Source organism: Mandrillus leucophaeus, unplaced genomic scaffold (genome assembly GCF_000951045.1).
Source record: "Mandrillus leucophaeus isolate KB7577 unplaced genomic scaffold, Mleu.le_1.0 Scaffold71, whole genome shotgun sequence".
Lineage (NCBI taxonomy): Eukaryota > Metazoa > Chordata > Mammalia > Primates > Cercopithecidae > Mandrillus > Mandrillus leucophaeus.
Window position 1 is genome coordinate 651972 of NW_012107697.1, and position 10462 is coordinate 662433.

General features: G+C 53.2%; 1 protein-coding gene and 1 long non-coding RNA gene across 14 annotated transcripts in view; one reads left to right on the plus strand and one right to left on the minus strand.

Annotated features, from left to right (window-relative positions):
- The first annotated feature begins 4791 nt into the window (after positions 1 to 4791).
- On the plus strand, positions 4792 to 8854 carry LOC105528208. The gene is made up of 3 exons (XR_001004327.1): positions 4792 to 4891; positions 7322 to 7555; positions 8225 to 8854. It is a non-coding gene; the product is annotated as an uncharacterized LOC105528208 (long non-coding RNA).
- Positions 8033 to 10462, minus strand: part of FXYD6 (FXYD domain containing ion transport regulator 6) — a 40722-nt gene continuing 38292 nt past the window's right edge. For 12 of the 13 annotated variants that reach the window (XM_011964838.1, XM_011964846.1, XM_011964835.1 and 9 more), the window contains one exon: positions 8033 to 9337. Coding sequence is in view for 3 of the 13 variants with exons in the window: in XM_011964835.1 (XP_011820225.1) it covers positions 9310 to 9337 (28 nt within the window). In the remaining 10 variants the exon portion in view is untranslated. The remainder of the gene's footprint in view (positions 9338 to 10462) is intronic. The other variant, XR_001004326.1, reaches the window with a different exon arrangement.

The following is a 10462-nucleotide window of genomic DNA, read 5'->3' on the forward strand; positions in this document are numbered from 1 at the left end:
AGATCCAGGAGCCAGCAGGGAGCCGCAGGGAGCCCCACCAGGCACAGCAGCCCACTAGGCAGGGTGTCCCACCACGCAGGGAAGCCCACTGCGCTGCCCAGGCAGTCGCTGTTCCTCGGCCACCAAGGCCTTGCCCACAGCTAAGCTGCAGTGAGCAGTCTCTGTGTAGCTGACTTGGGACCACAGGGTCTCCCTTAGGTTCCTGTGGCCGCCCTGGCACGGCCACCCCAACGCAGACACAGAGAAGCAGGGTTGGGAGGGGCTGGCTCTGGCCCCAGCCTCTGACCGGGCTCTGGTCACTGTGACTCCTGCCTCTCTGTCCCTCCTTTGCAACACTTCCTGTCCTGAGGGGAGGACTCATGACATCCCAGGGAGCCCTCACAGGGCTGAAATGGAGACCAGGAGGTCTAGAGAGGTGCTATTTCTTACCAGGATGGGCTGAGATCGGCGCTGGGGTCCCTGAGCACAGCCCTGACTCCAGGCTGTCTGCACCTTTCCCTCCAGACCACCCTGGAGGCAGGGCCAGCCCTGCCCTGGGGTAGGTAAGAGCTCGGCTGGCAGGCGGGCCTGTCCCATGCTCCCAAGTGGAAACCTGCCCACTCAGCCCAGAGCAGCCGAGTGGAAATTCCCCGAGCTGGGGATAGAGAAGTTTACAAACCGCGAGGCTGGGTAAGACTTAGAGGTACCTGGTCCAAACATATTCTAAGTGGTTCGGAAAAGTGGAGCTCTCAGCCAAATCCCCCCCACCCCCCCTGCCAGTACACACTCCGTTCCCTGCCCGCCCCCAGGGTTGCGAAGGAAGGCATCTCTATCTCAGAGCCTGTGTGATTGATGGCCCGACTAGAAAGGACACCAAGGCCATCCCATCCAAACCCCTCCCTTTACAAGTGGCTCCCTCTCCTGCTCAAAATCCTCAGGGAGGGCTCAGATGATACGCCAAAATCTGTCTGTGTCCAGAAAGAAGCCCTTCTTTTTTTTTCTTTCTTTTTTTTTTTTTAGATGGAGTTTCGCTCTTGTTGCCCAGGCTTGAGTGCAACGGCGTGATCTCAGTTGGCTGCAACATCTGCCTTCCGGGTTCAAGCGATTCTTCTGCCTCAGCCTCCCAAGTAGCTGGGATTACAGGAGCCGCCACCAAGCCCAGTAATTTTTGTATTTTTGTATTTTTTATTTTTAGTAGAGACCAGGTTTCGCCATGTTGGCTGGTCTTGAACTCCTGACCTCAGGTGGTCCCCCACAGGCGTAAGCCACCACACCCGGCCAAAAAGCCTTTCTTAATCTGGCTCCAGGCACCTCTGAGCTGGTCCCCGACCTCCCCGCCCTGCTCTCTGCTCCAGCCATGCCAGCCTTCTTGACACCCCTCACCCTCCAGGACCTCCGCACGGGCGGTTCCCACTTCCTATGTGCTCAGCCTCCACAGGGCTTGCTGCTCAGTGCACACTGGCTTCAGGGCTTTCTCCAAAGCCCCGATTCTGGGCATCTCTGTATAAAAATGTTCACACCCACCGCCTCAGCCTGGCTTTTCCTCTGTGGCACTTGTTCTTACCTAAGGTATGTGTTTCCCTTATCTTGTTTGTCCCTCTCCCAACTAAAATCTAAGCACCAGAAGAGCAAGGATTTTTGTTTGTTTCTTCATTCCCCCATGCCTGGAACAGCACATCGTGGGACCCAGTTTTATAAAGTGAATGAATCAGTCCCAGGCAAAAATCAGGCAAAAATGGGGACAGGACAGAGGTGAAATCATTTCTCCCATGCTGCAGGCAGACCCAGGACTTTTCTCAGGCAGCCTCCTTCCATGCTGTCGCCTGTCCTGTGAGGAGTCACAAGACCCGATTTGCCCTCACAGAGGCAGCAACCCCCACCTTGCTGACAGCTCCCCCAGAGTCCCTCTCAGAGGGTTCTCTCTCACTCCTCTTGCACCCCATCCCCACCCCCTCTCCTCTCCCTTAACCTCCCCTTCCTTCTCCAGTCCTGCAACAATTTTCAGAAATTGTCCTATTTGTTCTTTGGGGGAAACCCAGGCATTTGTTAAGTCAAGCAGGTCCCACCCCTCTCGCTTCACTCACGTTTAAGTCCTTCTCAGACTTCCTTCCTGTCCTCCCCCAGCTAGCTCAGGTCATGGGTCCTTGCTGGCACTGGGACAGGGAGCCCCTCTCTGAGACACCTGCTCTCCTACAGAGAGGTCGAGGCCCTTCCACCTGTGGCCCATGTTCCTGAGAGCAGCTCAGCTCAGGAGGGTCTCTCCTCGTAGACATCTCCATGCAAGGCACCCTGAGGGCCAGACACACCCATACATAAATCCCCTTTCATCCTGAGACTTTGCTGAGGACTGCCTGACCCTGGGCAAGGGCACCCCTCTGGATCTTCTCCACCTGGAAAATGGGGTAATAACACCTACCTTGCAGGATTGTTGTGGGAACAGAGACAAGGTAGGTCGAGCGTTTGGCCAGAGAAGGTCCTAAAAAATGATGGCTGTGTTTTCCTTACTCTGAACTGGTCCCCCCAGGAGACAAGAACACTCACGGCAATCCCTTCCCTTGGCTCAGTCCCCAGTTGGAGTGATCTCTAAAGCAGGCTCCTGGGAGCACCCTGCCCTGGCATGATCCCTGCTGGCCACCACTCACCCTGCATCTCCAGCCTCCCTTTCGTCTCCACACAAAACCAAGAAACCTCCTTTGTCTGATGGTTCCAGGCTGGAGACAAAGGAGCGTCCAGCTGTGCTCTCCTGTTTTCTCCAAGACCCAGAGCTCTGGGAGATGCTGGGAGGTAAGGAGAGGCAGCGCCCACTCCTGGATGCGTCAGCACTGTCACAGCTGATGAGACAGTGCCCTCAGTGGCGAGGCCTCCGTCTTCCCTGTCTCCCCCAAGCAGGCCTCCCTTTTGTCTCCTGACTCCTAAATCTCAAAGCAGTCATTTGGGGTGGTCATTGCGGGGTTGGTGGGGCAGGGAGGAAATAGGCTGGAATTCAGCTGACCTCTGTCTCCCTGGCGATCAAAGGCAGAGGCCCCTCACCACCAGCTTCCCAAAATGGGGCTCTCCAGCTCCGCCGGCTCTGGCCTTTGTGGGAGTTTACAGCCTTGAACTCCAGGTCCCCAAATCAGTTCCTCCTGGTGTTGACTTGCAGCTGGAAAGGGCTACAATGAAGCAGAAGTCAGGAGACCTAGGAAGCCATGACCCCTGGCCCAAGTCAGTCCTCAGCTGCATAACCCGTGTGGCCACTGGGCAGGGAAAGCGGCAGTTCCCAGGCCCCATTCGTGCCACTCAGAGGTCCTGAATCCTGAGGAACGCTGGCTCCTGTCTCCTGCTGTGGTTGCAGCTGCCAGGTCATGGGGTCTTATAAGGCAGGGCTGGAAGGAGGTGGGCCCCAGAGGGTCCATTCCTTAAGTGTTGGCTTCAAGATGGCCTGAGCCATGGTGCACAGAGGTTCTGAGAACTGCCAAAGGGCAATGTACTCTAAGAGTCAAGGTCACCAGCTGGTGACAAGGGCAAACCCATTTGACCCACCTCTCCCACAGTGAATACCCTGGAGAGAAATGCATTCTTGACTGTTCTCAGAACTCATGTCCAGGCTTGAACTACCACAGAGCCCATTTCTTTCCAGCTTTTCTTAGTTTTCTCCTTCTGGTAACCAAACTCCCCCTCACCTCTAAAAAGTAGCTTGAGGCTCGCCGCCTCCGGGAAGACCTCGCGGAGCAAGCCCACCCCTGGCTACCCTTTCCTTCCCTCCATGACCTTCCGGATGCCACTGACATGGCTTGAATGGCTGGCATGTGGCTGTGTCACCATTCTCTTCATTTATAGCACAGATTGCCAAGTCCCTGGCCTCCTTGAGGCCTCAGGTCGGGTAAGCTGTTAAATGTTTGTACCTGCACTGAGCCTCGTGCTCACTCTCCACACTTGGCAGCAATTCCACCTATTCCAGGGTCTCGATGGTTCCAAATTGCTGCTTAGAGCCTCCCAACAATTCAGCCAGGCAGGCTGTGCGATGCCCATCTTACAGAGGACACCGCAGGTGGTCTGCAAACAGGTCAGAAAGTGAACCCAAGTCTAACAGAGACAAGAGGAACCCGGCCATCAGAGAATGAGGAGACAAGGAAACGGATAGTAATGCCAACATTAATAGCATAATAGCTACCCGGAGAATTGTCACGGAGCTTCGATGTCCATTGTATCACTTTGACCCTGTGAGATAACAGACAAGATTTTGATGCATTTATTTTACAGGTGGTGAAACTGAAGCTTAAGTGGCTTTTCCAGGGTTACACAGCTAGCAGGAGGCCCAGCTTACCCCAAAGCTAGGAAGGGCTTGATTATTCAGAAAAGGAAACTGACAGAGAGGCTGGGGTCTTTCCAAGCTCACACAGTTAGAGCAGAGGGGACCTCGGGGATGTTCTGAGCCTCAGGCTCCACCAGACTTCCTCCAAGCCTGGCTCAGAGGTAGGAATCTGTTCTTCTGGACAGTGCAGGGGGGCCCCTCCCCACCAGTCCCTGCCACCCAGGTCCTTCAGGACATGTGATCACAGCATCACCTGCTCTGCCATCATTGCCTTGGCAGGTGCTCCAATGTTGTGCAACCAGGCCCGGGGCTGGGCTGGCCCCATCAAATCAACAGCTGGTTGGCTTGGGCCGGCTGAGTCTGCCCCCCTGGAGCTCAGCTGTGACAGCAATGAATCATACTAATGGAGAGAGGTGGCCATTCCTTCTCTGTGGCCTGGAGACAGGTTTTCCCAAAACTCCTCCCCTGGCTCAGGCAAACACACCTGACCTTTCTCTCGCTGGGCCCAGGGTGAGGCAGAGCAGCCAGAAGCAAGGTGGGGTGAACCAGACAGAGCTGGAGTGCTCTCCCACCCCTGCTTTGCCCAGCCACCCCGCCAAGCCCATGATTCCAGGCAGGGTAAGGCCCTCCTCCCAGAGGAAGGGGCCAACAGTCCAGTGACCTTGGAGTGTGCTTCGCCTGGCACTCCCCTCACACTGCTCCCTACAGCTTGCACTCTGCCTCTGACTCTCTTCCAAGAACAATTGGACAAGTTCTAATCTACATCTTGCAAAAAAAAAAAAAAAAAAAAAAAAACCCAGAGAGGTAGGAGGGCCACAGCACCTGGGGTCCCAGAAGGCAGACTGACACCTATTCCTACTGCAGAGGCATGGAGGTCTTCGAAATGGAATGGTGGGGGGCGGGGGGTGGAGGGAGTCACTGGGAGGCAAAACGTGCGGGACATCTGAGGTCACTGAGACCAGGGAACTCGGGATTCCCTTCTGGGAAATGACACAGCATGGCAGCTGTCCTTCCTATACAGTCAAGCTACATTTGCCTCATTAAACCAAATCACAGCTACAAACCAGTGCCACATGCCTGGAGGCTGAGTGGACACTCCTGGTCCTCCTCACGGAGATGTATAGCACTCTGAGCTCTGATCCAGTTGATCTGTGTGAAGTCCCCAGACAAACACATAGTAAGTGTTCCATAAATGTCAGCTGCTCTTGTTTTTTTTTTTTTTTTTAATTATTACTATTTTGACCATCATTTCTTTGATTGTTCTTCATGTGTCTTGTTTCCAGACCATTCAACTCCCACAGGAGGCTTCTTGGAGCACGGTCCAGCTAGTTCGTCTTGAAGGGACAGCCATGCTCCAGGTGCAGTCTTGGGAGCCATCTGATCACTGTCCCTTCATCCAAGCATCTGCTTTCTGAAGGAGACGAGGCCATGTGCTGTCAAGCGCTGTGGACACACAGCCTGGGGTCAAGTCCTAGCTCCTCCACCCCCAACTGGACCAGCCACTATTGTACCTCTGACCGATCTCAGAACACAGCTGGATTACCAGCAGGAAAACTAAGTGAGTGCTTAGAGGCTGGCAAAGTAAGGAGAACCATTTGTAGATGATGTGCTAGAGATGCTGACCATCATTCCTTACTCTTAATTATTATGAGAAAAATGAGAACCCCCTCCTTGGACTTCCTTATTCCTATGCTGAAGTGTAATGTTCTGTTTTCAACAATGTATGGGGGCAGCACACACAGTGCTTTGCATGCCTGGGGCCTCTAAGGGTCTCAGTCTGGCCTTGCTCTGAAATTGCTGCAAGGCCTGCCAATTCCCTGATGTATCATGAGTGTTCCTGAACAATAAGCTCATTTACCAGGTCTAGCTGTGACTAGATATTTTTTAATCACCATGATCACTGGGTTGACAGGTTGAGCTTGAGCTCCACCATAAGCCTGAGTCTTTCCAAAGGCCTGGGGGACCGAAGGCAGAAGCAAGAGCACACGTAGAGAAGGCACCGAGCAAGCGGATCTGTGCAGTTCTTCGGTTCTAAACAACTCGCAGAATCCAGGCGGACTCAGGGCCTGTGTGGCCACTGGGCAGGGAAGGTGGTGGTTCCTAGGCCCATCAAAACCCCAAGGAGCACTGACTTCTGTCTCCTGCTATAGCTTCAGGTGCCAGGTTCACTGGGGTCTTAGAAGGTGGGGCTGGAAGGAGGTGGGCCCAGAGGGTTCCACTCCTTAAGTGCTGGCTTCAAGATGGAAGATATTAAGACGTTCCAGGGGTTGATTCTTTTTTTGAGACACCAAGATGTTCCAGGCTTCTGTAGAGCAGGCACAGTCCTTGCCCTCCAGGACTTGTATCAATAAAGACACAAAACACTAGAGGCAGAAGCTGCATACGGGCAACCTCCATGCAGAATCTGCCTGCATCTGTGTTTGTTCAGCCAACAGTGCTTTTTAGAAAGTTGAGTCAGAATGTCTTTGGAAGGACACTGTAGGTGACTGCAGGCACCATGCCCCATGGTCTCCCCAGCATATTCACATATTGGCATTACCTGCCTGGTCTCCACAGTCTGAATGCCAAGTACGAAGTGTGAATATAAAGGCAGTAAACAAGTGTGATTGGGGCACAAGAAAGGGATTCAGCTGGGTGTAGTGGCTCACGCTTGTAATCCCAACACTTTGGGAGGCCGAGGCAGGTGGATCACTTGAGGCTAAGAGTTCGAGACCAGCCTGGCCAACACGATGAAACCCCATCTCTACTAAAAATATAAAAATTAGCTGGGTGCGGTGGAGGGCACCTGTAATCCCAGCTGCTCAGGAGGCTGAGGTAGGAGAATCGCTTGAACCCAGAAGGCAGAGGTTGCAGTGAGCCGAAACCACACCACTGTACTCCAGCCTGGGTGACAAAAGCAAAACTCCGTCTCAAAAAAAAAAAAAAAAAAAAGAAGGGATTCAATTCTACCTAACACCCAGGAAGGCTCCATAGAGGAAGGAGTATTTCATAATGCACGTCACTCACCCTGTCACTCCCTTGATCCCTTCCTTCCTTTTTTCTTTTTAGAGACAAGGTCTCATTCTGTTGCCTAGGCTGGAGTGCAGTGGTGCAATCATGGTTCACTGCAGCCTGGAACTCCAGGGCTCAGGCAATCCTCCTGCCTCAGCCTGCCGAGTAGCTGTGACCAGAGGTGTGCGCCACCATGACCAGCTAAGATTTCACCATGTTGCACAGCTGGTCTTGAACTCCTGGCCTCAAGCAATGCTCCTGCTTCAGGCTCTCAAGTTGCTGGAATTACAGGTGTGAGTCACCACCCCTGGCTTCCTTTTCAAGTCCTTAGGTAGTGGCCCCAGAACTGACCAAAGAGAAATGTTAGGATGTTTTACTCCAGGCCACTGAGTACTTGGAGAAGCCATTGTGACTCCCTTTTTTGCTCCAAGATGGTGTGCAATGTACAGGTCCTGCTATGGGATGTGGCTTGAGCCCAGTGGCCTGGGAAGGTGGGAGAGAGGGAGGGAGGAAGAGAAAGGGTGGGAAGGTGCGGGGAGGAAGGGTTGAGCAGGAGAGGAGGAAAGTGAAGGAAGAAAAGGAAAGGGAGGGAAGAGAAGCGAGGAGGAGGCAACAGTGACAGCTGCTGAAGGGCTCTGTGCCTGCCTGGCTGGCTCTCCAGTCCTTGCTTCCTCCCTCTGACCACGGACAGACTCCCTCTGGCCCTTCAAGTTCCACAGGCCCTACAAACACTCAAGTTCTTTCACAGAAAGGAAAGCACCTCTGAGCCACTAGGAAATAAAGGATATTTTATTCCTTTTTTCTGTCGTTGTTGAGCGGATAGATCACGATACAGAGAACAGCAATGGGTCACAGCGCACGGTTTGGTTGGTTTCCACGGGAACACAGAGGCCAGGAGGGGCGAGATCTGGGTTGAGTTCCCACTCTTGTTATGATCTTCAACCTCTCACTGTTCCCAAGGGCTGCACGGAGCCTGCCGAGTCTCCAACCCACCTCGCTCGCCGCTCTGACTGCCGACAGGCAGAGCGAAGGATGCGCGAGTTGCCTCTGCTGCCCATCTAAGGGGACGTGGGCAGAGAAGCAAAGGCCTCTACTCTCCCTCCACCCATCCCAATGTGCTGGCCCCAACGGAACAGGAGTCCTTCAGCTATTGCCTGCCAGAGACCCAACGGCAGGGACTGGAGTCTGCGTCTGGGTGAGCTGAGCTGAGCTGTAGATTGAAGTCTCAGAAGCAGGGAAGGTTGGAAGGGGTAGGGTCCCAGAGCCCATGGGGTTATTGCTGAGAAGATATGCAGGGGACACATTCCCCAGGGGCAGAGTAGAAGCCCTGGGCCTGGAATCTCCGGGGGCTCTGTGAAGGGGCAGGGCAGATGGGGACTCCTTGTGGAAGCCCCAGGGAAGAAATTGACCATGGAAGGACATAGCCTGCCTGAAGTCAACGCTGGGCTCACCAGCTCCTTGCTTTGTATCTCCAATTGCTAAGAGACCTTCAGACTGGGGTCAGGTGGGATAAGGAAGCAAGGTTTTTGTTAAATGAGTGAAAGGAGTCCATGAAGAATGATGACAAAGTGCTGCAAACCTTCCCAGGTCCCAAGACAATTGAAGACCACTGCCCGTGCTCTTACCCTACGCTTCCCTAAATCAGGGGAGGGGGCTGGTCTCGGGGAACAAGCAGCCTCCTAGAAGCAGGAGGTGATGGAGGGCTACAGGGGCAGGGAGGAGCAGATGGCCATGTGGCTCAGCCCCTGCCCGGGAAAGCAAGTCCACAGTTCACTAACAAACACAATACCGTCCACGAACAAGTAGCCACGAAGACCAGTCAGCAAACACACACACTCACACACATACACACAGATACATCACAGGAGGTGGGCAGGACCGCAGGCTGCAGTGGGGAGGCAAGTGTTAGTTGCATCATCAGGTGGAGGAATGGTGTTAGAGGGGATAGGAGGGCGGGGGACACACAAGTTCTTGGCTTCTCCTGGGGAAAGGGCTGTTGCTGAAGTGGCCGGTTTTCTTAAGCATCGACATTTGCATCCAAAGGTTCAAGCAGCCACCTTCAGGTTCCGGAGGCTGAGGAGGAGGAGAATTTAAATTAAAAACCCTTTAGCTCACCTCTGGTATCCTTATCTGCTTCTCTCCCTTCCTTGAGCACTTGCCCACTGAACTTCCTGGTATGACAGCCTTTCTGAGACACAGAGAAAGGAGACGAAGACACAGGGGAGGGGTGAACCTCAGAGGAAGCCTCTCCCAGATGGGCTGGAGCCTGGTGGACACGGAAAGGAAATTGTTAAACCCAGGGCCTCCCCAGTGGTTGCTCACAGTCCTGAGCCTTAGGATAAAAGGTTCCTGAGAAAGAACTAGTTTGAAAAAAAACGAAAAGACATTTCATTTCCAGGCTGCCTCCTCTGAGCCTTCCCATAGATTCTCAGTCTGTGATGAAATAGACAGGACCCCAAGCTACCAGGAAGGGCACCTGCCTCCTAGGTCAGGATCTTCGTCCATTCACACTTAGGGTGATCACTTGCCTTCGAGAGCCCCATCCAGAAGACGGGAGTAATGAGCTCTGCCCATCACGGGCTGCTGTGAAGATGCAAAAGCACTTACGAAAGAATTTAAATGCTGCACAGGCACTGCACTGTTATGACCACAGTAGAAGCTGGTGCGTCGGGCACTTCATCATCCAGAAACCTCTTTTAACTTACAATCTAAGATAAACTTATATACCTTTCTATGATGCCTTATTTGTATGAGGGGGAAAAAAGGCAGAAGTGAGCTGACAAAAGACAAACCTTTTCCCTTAGGATATTCCAGGGCATGTCATAAAGCAAGACACACAGGACGGAGGGGAGCAGTGGCGCTGAACTACAGCCACGAAGGCCTGAGTTCACAGTCCGGTCTGTCACTCTCCATGGGGCTGTTCCCTCTGACATTGGTTTCATCTATAAAATGGGCTAAACCCCACTTGTCGCATCCTCTGTTTCTGGCAGACTCGAGTGAGTCTGTGTGTGTGGCTGCACTGAAAACCGTACAGCGTTTGCCAGTTATGACTCTCCTGTGACCCCTACGATGAACAATGGAAGTAGATGCTAAAATCAGTGCCCCGAAATGTGGAGAGGGAAGGATCATATATTATTTGCTCTACTTTTGGGTGGGGTGGGGAAGTTTCATAATAAGGTGTTTTAAAAAAAAAAAGTG